The sequence below is a fragment of the Gracilinanus agilis genome, unplaced genomic scaffold (genome assembly GCF_016433145.1).
Source record: "Gracilinanus agilis isolate LMUSP501 unplaced genomic scaffold, AgileGrace unplaced_scaffold60439, whole genome shotgun sequence".
Lineage (NCBI taxonomy): Eukaryota > Metazoa > Chordata > Mammalia > Didelphimorphia > Didelphidae > Gracilinanus > Gracilinanus agilis.
The window spans coordinates 4,011-11,327 of NW_025395803.1; the positions used below are offsets into that span (position 1 = coordinate 4,011).

General features: G+C 45.4%; 1 protein-coding gene across 1 annotated transcript; it reads left to right on the forward strand.

Moving 5' to 3' along the window:
- Positions 1 to 3,664: 3,664 nt before the first annotated feature.
- Positions 3,665 to 6,291, forward strand: LOC123256529 (grifin-like; the record flags this gene model as incomplete). The annotated part of the gene is given in 3 exon segments (XM_044685125.1): positions 3,665 to 3,819; positions 4,061 to 4,220; positions 6,125 to 6,291. Coding segments are annotated over 3 exon segments (482 nt in total), but the record flags the coding sequence as incomplete, so codon positions are not given.
- Between the last annotated feature and the right edge of the window lie 1,026 nt (positions 6,292 to 7,317).

A 7,317-nucleotide genomic window follows, 5' to 3' on the forward strand; every position in this document is an offset into this window, starting at 1 on the left:
GAGTTCTCCCACCCCATCCTAAGGGGGTTAAAACTGATGTGTGTGGTGTTGGGGGCGGGGAAGAGGCAGAGATTGTGCTCTTGGGGCCTCCGTGCTTCAGGGCTGTGGGAAAAGGCTGACCACCCCCAATGGAGTCCATGGAGGCAGAGCCAGAGAGAGAGCCCAGGCCCAGGAATGTGCTGACAGCAGCAGGGGCCGCAGCGGCACTTTAATTCCTAATCCGCTGTCAACAATCCAGGCTTTGTAGCACACAACTGATCAGAATTGGCTGGAGAGAGGAGTTGGAAATGTGGCCAAGCTGGAATCAGCCAGGCCCTGGGAAGGGGCATGGGGGACAGGAAAAAGGGGGTCGGGATGCTCATATTTAATATTTGCATAAGAATTTGGAACTCCAGGGTTTCCTTCATTAAAAATGTCATTTAGGGAGGCTTGAATTCTTTGCTTTAAGTTACTGATGTCGGACAGGAGGGGTGGGGCGGGGCGGGGGGGGGGGGGGGGCAGGCATCCTAATTATATACCAATGAAAGAATTTAAAATTGGCGGGAGGGCAGGGAAAAGAGATTTTTGTGGTTATTTGCACCTATGTCCTGTACGTTCTTCTAAACAGGAAGGTAGAGAATAGGTCTTATTCATCATTGTCTCCCCCCAGGGCCCCTAGAATGTAAAGGAGTGATGAATCTGCTCCATTCCTCCAACATCCTACCTTTTCCCTCTGCAGCACTGATGGATAGCCTTACTGGGGGAAGCATCTGAGGCAGCATTTCCTAACGTAGAATTAGCCAGTGAATCGTTTGGGGGAGGCAAGGCGGGGTCATGCGTTCCCGTGAGGGAGGGCCACCCCTGGGTCCTCCTCCCATCCCTCTGGTCGCCTATATCAGCTGCCAGGCACCTCCCAATCAATTCCACTGAGAACCGGGACCACTGGGAAGATGCCTGTGCAGGTGAGGGCCAGGTCCCCAGGCTCCTGAGAATTCGATGACTTTTAACTACAAAGGGACTTCTCCCCACCTCCCCGCTCCCCACTAGGCTCTGAGCTATGCCCAGTATGTGTGTGCCCGCTGGTGTCTGTCGAAGAGTCAATGTTGTGTCTCTTTTAAGAGCTCTGGATTTGAAGATTGCTTCAAAAACTCTTGGCCTTGCTGTTTGTGTAACCTTGGGCAAGTCACTTCTCTCAAAACCTCAGTTTCTTTATTAGTAAGATGGAGATTACTTGCACTGCCTCCCTCATGGAGTTGTGTGAGGATCAAATGTAGGAGTGTATGTAAAGTGACTTACAAATCTGAGCTGTTGTGTGTGACTGGCTTGTCTGCCTTCGGCCAAATGAGAGAGGTGGCACCACTAAGGACCCTTCCAAGTCTCCCTATATCGCTATCAGCCAAGATGCGGGGGAGTCCCCACGCTGGCGGAGGGACCAAACTTGGGACTCGAAAGCTGCCTTTTGGACTGGTACTTAGTAACACACGTGCCTGGTGGCCCCCGGCGCCTGGGGGGCAGCTGTAACAGGCAGGCGGGGCCGCGTTTGGTCCCTGCCCCCCGGGCTGCGGTCGAAGCCGGAGCGTGGGAAAGGAGGCCCCCACGAAGAGGTTGGGAGGGGGGCGGGGAGCCAGGGAAAGGGCCCAGGCCGGCGGCCCGGGCGTCTGGGCGTCCGCTCGGACCATAACCCCTCGGGGAAAGAGAGGGGGAGAAGGGAGGTCTGGGCGCCAATTACTTTGACCCGAGGACCATGGCCAAACTCGGCGATTTGGGCGCCATCGTGGACTTGGCTCCGGCCATCTCCCTAGGGCCCAAACCCTGCAGCCGCTCAGCCTAACCAGCCCCAGCTGGACCCCTACTCGCACTCCCGACCCCCGGCCGCGTGAGAACCCGAGGCCAACACTTGAACTGGCATTTCACAGGCCTGCGCTAGAATTCGCGGGCACATACCCGGCCCGCCCCCCGAGCGGGAACAGAGCTGGGCCGTTTGGCCACGCTGGCCCCAATCCCCTCTGCATTCCCATCGCACTTCACTCCACCCCCTTTGTCATTAGAGGCAGCACCCGTGGATAAAGGGAGAGCTGGGGGTGGGGGTGGGGGCAGAGGATGTGCTCTCCTGGGAAATACAAAAGGATGTGCGTGAATCGGTTTGCGCGTGTGTGTTGGGTGAGGAGTGGATAACAATATTAATATGTAATATTAGTATACACTAAGAACATCTGCAATTTCCTAACCGATCCGCCAATGCAGATTGCAACCAATGAATAACTTGGGGTTTAAATAGAGCTTTCTTAGGCTCAGAGAAATTCCCTGACTTGCCAAGGGCCACGTGATTAATTGATACTTCTTTGGGGTTTCATTTTTTAAAAATTTTTTCCCCTAATTACATGTAAAAAGTTTCCAACATTTTTCAAAGAATATTGAGTCTACTTCCTAGCTGTGTGACCCTAGGCAAGTCACTTAACTCCCATTACTGCTCTTCTGCCTTAGAACCAAAACACAGGATTGATTCTAAGACAGAAGGTAAGGGTTTAAAAAAAAATTCAGTCTTGAATTGTCTCCCTCTGTCCTCTCCTCCCAACCCCAACCCCCATCCCAGATTGTAAACATTGATACTTGCAAAGCCATTTTATGTTGGTGACATGTATCATTCTTGAGGGCGTTAAGCTCAGAGGTTAAGCGAATTGCCCATAACACCATAGAAAGTGGCGGAACCCAGAGTCAGCATGAAGCCTCTTTGAAAACTTGTAAAGCCCTATATTATTATTTTGCAAATAATATTAGCTTTAAATCATAAAGAATGAATTTAACTTAGAAATTAAAATTTATATATTAAATAATGCATTAAATAATAAATTTACTTCAAAAATTATGTGCAACTATTCTGTGAAAAAAATTAAGTATCATACCCATTATGTAGTTGAGGAAACTGAGACTTGGAGAGTAGTAGCAGTAAGCTCAAGGTCCTGAAGAGAGTAAGTAACAAAGCTGGGAAACTCTTGACTTCATTTTCACAGAGCTATCAGAGCAAAGATCTAGAGTCTTTTTTGGGTGGGGAAGTCATGATTTGGTGGACAACTTTCTGGTGAAGAGTTTTTCCATCAACCTTTCTTAGGCTAGTTTGTTTTTTAAACCCTTACCTTCCATCTTGGAGTCAAAACTGTGTATTGGTTTCAAGGCAGAAGAGTGGTAAGGGCTAGGCAATGGGGGATAAGTGACTTGCCCAGGGTCACACAGCTGGGAAGTGTCTGAAATCAGATTTGAACCTAGAACCTCCCATCTCTAGGCCTGGCTCTCAATCCACTGAGCTACCCAGCTGCCCGGTTAAATTTATTCTTGACATTTTATTGCAACTTTATGAACTGAAAGAGAAGTAGTCACACACACACACACACATCAACATAAATATAATACAAAGTAGAATGTGAGATGTTTATTATGTATCCAATGCCTAGCAAATGGTGCACCCTTAATAAATGTTTGTTGAATGATGAATGAAGCCTTTGCACTTACCCCACTGCCAAAGCCTTCCCCAGTAAGGCTATTTTGTCTCAATTCTGTATTTATTTATATGTGTTGTCTGACCCATCAGAATGTCCACTTCTAGGACAAAGGCTGTTCTTGGCTTTCTTTCCCATCTGATTCATCACTTGTATACCATAATCACTTACTAGATGTTTATCAATTGTTCATGGATTGATTGGGGAATGGGAAGGAGGCTCCCATCTGTACTCCAGCATTTCCCTCATTCTCTTTCCATTCACAGTTTGAAGCCTTTTGCTCAGGTGGCCTGGTCCCAGGCTGGAGCCTGATCGTCCAGGGTCAGACCAACTCCAAAGATGATGAGTAAGAGAAGTTTCTTTCCTCTTGCCTCTCCCTCCTACCTCCCCACATAAATGCCCAAGAGGAAACAAGGGACAGTGGCAGGGTGCCAAGTGCCACCACTACAAATTGGGACTGTCTTTGGGTGGACCTCAGACATACCCTAAGACTGAATGGGCTATAGGATCTAAGAAACCAAGGGAAGTCGGGAGGGGAAGGGGTGTCAAGTACCTTCCACTAGGTAGCTTTCTTTCCTCTCCAATAGGTTTGAAATAAACTTCCTCTCTGAGTCAGGTGACATCGCTTTCCACTTCAAACCCCGGTTCTCCAATGCTACCTTGGTCTGCAACTCCTTCCAGACCAGTCATTGGGGTGAAGAGGAAGTTTTCAATGTCTTCCCTCTGGAACTAAAGGAGCCTTTTGAGGTAAAACAGGTTCCCTTCCTCCCTGTCAAACAGAATGGGGTGGGGATAAACAAAGATGGTTTCTCAGAGAGTAACAGTGCCCCTTCAAGATCCCACAGAGTATATATGACTGAGCCTTCTCAAGGCCAACTGGGTAAGGACTGTACAAATTATGCCTAAACAATTCTTGTCATCATCACTATGGTCCTAAGAGAGTTCTTAAGACCCATGTTTCAGGTTCCAGGAAAACTTCCCATAGGTAACAAGTGGGCGGGAGGGGAGCCAGAGGCAAGCTTTAGGGTATACATATATAGGAATACAATAATAATAATTCAAATTCATAGAGCACTTTATCACTTACAACACATTTTCCCTTAAAAACTATAAAGTGGGTGGTACAAGAATTGTTATCCATTTCCAGATAAGGAGACTTTAAGAGGCTCAGTGTGTTAAAGTAATTTTCCCACACTCACACCACTTGGTAAGAGATAGAAGAAGAAATCCAGCATAAGCCCAGCACATTCCCCTCCATATCATGCTCCTCTCTCTAAATAGTTATCTACAATGTACATAGTGGAAAGACTAGAGTGTCATTCAGTCTGTTTGGAAATCTTTCTCTTATCTTCTTTCTCTTCCTATCTTAGAGACCATTTTTTCTTCCTACCTCCTGACACTAGAAAGGAGAGTTAATGGTATCCCTCTTCTTATCTTGGTAGGTAAAAGACTGACTTGGGTCTTTAAGTGCCCAAAAGGAGAGAGGAATGAATTAGGTGAAGTTAGCCTGGGAAGATTTCAAGGGTTTCAGGCTAATGGTGGGAGATCTGAAGGTTTGAACACCATTGCTGAATTGATTGTTGTCCTACCCTTCATCCTGGATTCAGTTCCTTGACTTCCTGGTACCTTGGCCTCCCCATTTGTGAAACTGAACACTTAATGGCTGTATGACCTCAGGTACCTGTCCTGTGAGGAAAGGATGAACCAACTGGTTCTAATCTTATTATTCATTATCATCAACCAACATCTATTGAGCTCCTACTACAAGTATGTATGATACTATGCTAAACACTGGGAATTTTGTTTTTGTTCAATTGTTTTCAATCATGTCTGATTCTTCCTGATTCCATTTCAGATTTCCTTGGCAAAGATACTGGAGTGGTTTGTCATTTCCTTCTCCATCTCATTTGAAAGTTGAGGAAACTGAGGCAAACAGGGTTAAGTGACTTGCCCAGGGTCACCAGGCAAATAAATGTCTGATGTAAATTTGAATTCAGGAAAATGAATTTCTTAGATTTAAGTCACCTACCTGTCCTAAGCACTGGGGATACAAAGAAGTAAAAGATCCTTTCTCTCAAGTGGCATTGAGTAAAATCCTATGGATTAGTAAACCAAAGTACAATGGGGGAAAAAAACCCTAAATGGGGTCACAAAGAGTCAGACAAGATTGAAACAACTGAACATGGATCTTCTAATTTCATTTTGTTGTTGTTTCAGCTAATATCTGTGATTTTATTGGTATAGGGGAACTCCCCTCCCTAAATCATCCTCCTCAGAAAATCCTTCTACTGGTGAAGATGGACAACTACTCTACAATTTGTAGTTCTAAAGTCCTCCCTGAGGCACTGAAAAGCTAAAGATTTGCTCAGGGTTATATAGGCAGTGTTTGTCAATGGCAAGATTTAAACCCAAGTCTTCTAGACTCCAAGGATGGCCATCTTTCCACTATACTCTATTGTCCTTCTGTGGTCTAGTTGGGGGGGGAAGTAGCATTTGTTTGTGCATTCATTCATTTGACTAGCATTTTTAAAGCTCCTACTGAATGCCAGGCACTGTGCTAGCATGTCAATAAGAGAGAAGATTGTTGAGGTAGGGAAGGGAAAGATAATGCTTTTGCTGCTAGGAACTTGCCTGATCTGCTTGTCTTTCAGATTGAAATCTTTTCAGACTCAGAGTATTTCCATGTCTTCATCCAAGAGAACAAGGTGGCACAGTATGAGCACCGACACAAACCACTGGCCTCCATCAACAAAGTGCAAGTGTTGAACGACCTCAGATTCCCTCTGGTGGAGCTTTCCAAGAAGCGCCTTTATCTGGGGTAAATGAGAAACATCATTGCCTCAATCAACAAGCTAGATCATACATTTAGAACTGGAAGGGAACCGCAGAGACCAAATAGTCCAATCGCCTTCACCTTATAGATGTGGAAACTGAAGTGTAGAGAGTTTAAACAATTTTCCCAGTGTGACAATTAAAATTTTCAAGAGCCTGGGTTCTGGGTAAGAAAATCAATTTATTGATCAGGCTAGCAATAACCAATAAATTAATTGGTCAATGATCTTCCAGTGATCAAAGACAAAGATATTCAGCATCTTGAGTCATTAAATACAATTTTGGAAATATATAAAGGGCTGATTTTTTACAGTCCCTTCCTGATTCCTTCATGGTGGTGGTGGTGGGAGTCATGTTTGATCATAAGATTCAATTGGGTGTGTTGTGGTATAGTTTTGACCTCCATAGTTCATTTCAGTAGGGGACCCCAGGACACTGCCCTGCTGCCCTCCAAACATATGCTTGGCTTAAGCTAGTTCTTGTTTGCCAAATAAGATGGAGTCTCAACTTATTTGGAGTATCCAACTTAGATGGAGTCACAGTCTCAACTTCAATCACTCCAGTTTAGAAGATGCTCTGGTGCAGGCTTTAAGAGGCTGTCAGGACAAAAGAATGAAGAAAGAGACATAAACCAAAAGAAACATAGACCAAGTCTCAGGTTGAGATAATCAATATTAGAAATAAATCTGGTCACCAAAGTCACATAGGTAGCAAAGCTGATATTTGAAACAGCATTCTTTCCACTGGAACATCCTACACCCGTATATCAAAAGTAGGCGTTGCACTGGGATCCTCTGGCTCCAGAGTCAGTTCTTTCTCCACTGCATAATGTATCAGATCTGATAGGAAATGTGTCCAGGTCATCCTGCCCCTCCCATCCAGAGCAAGAAGGGCATCGAAAAGATCCTGGATCACTTGTGCCATTAAGTTAATATATAAGTCACACTAGCAGCAACACCAGCTCAAATAGCCCAGTCATCACAATCTCAGGCCTTTGGGGGGAAATGGGGAG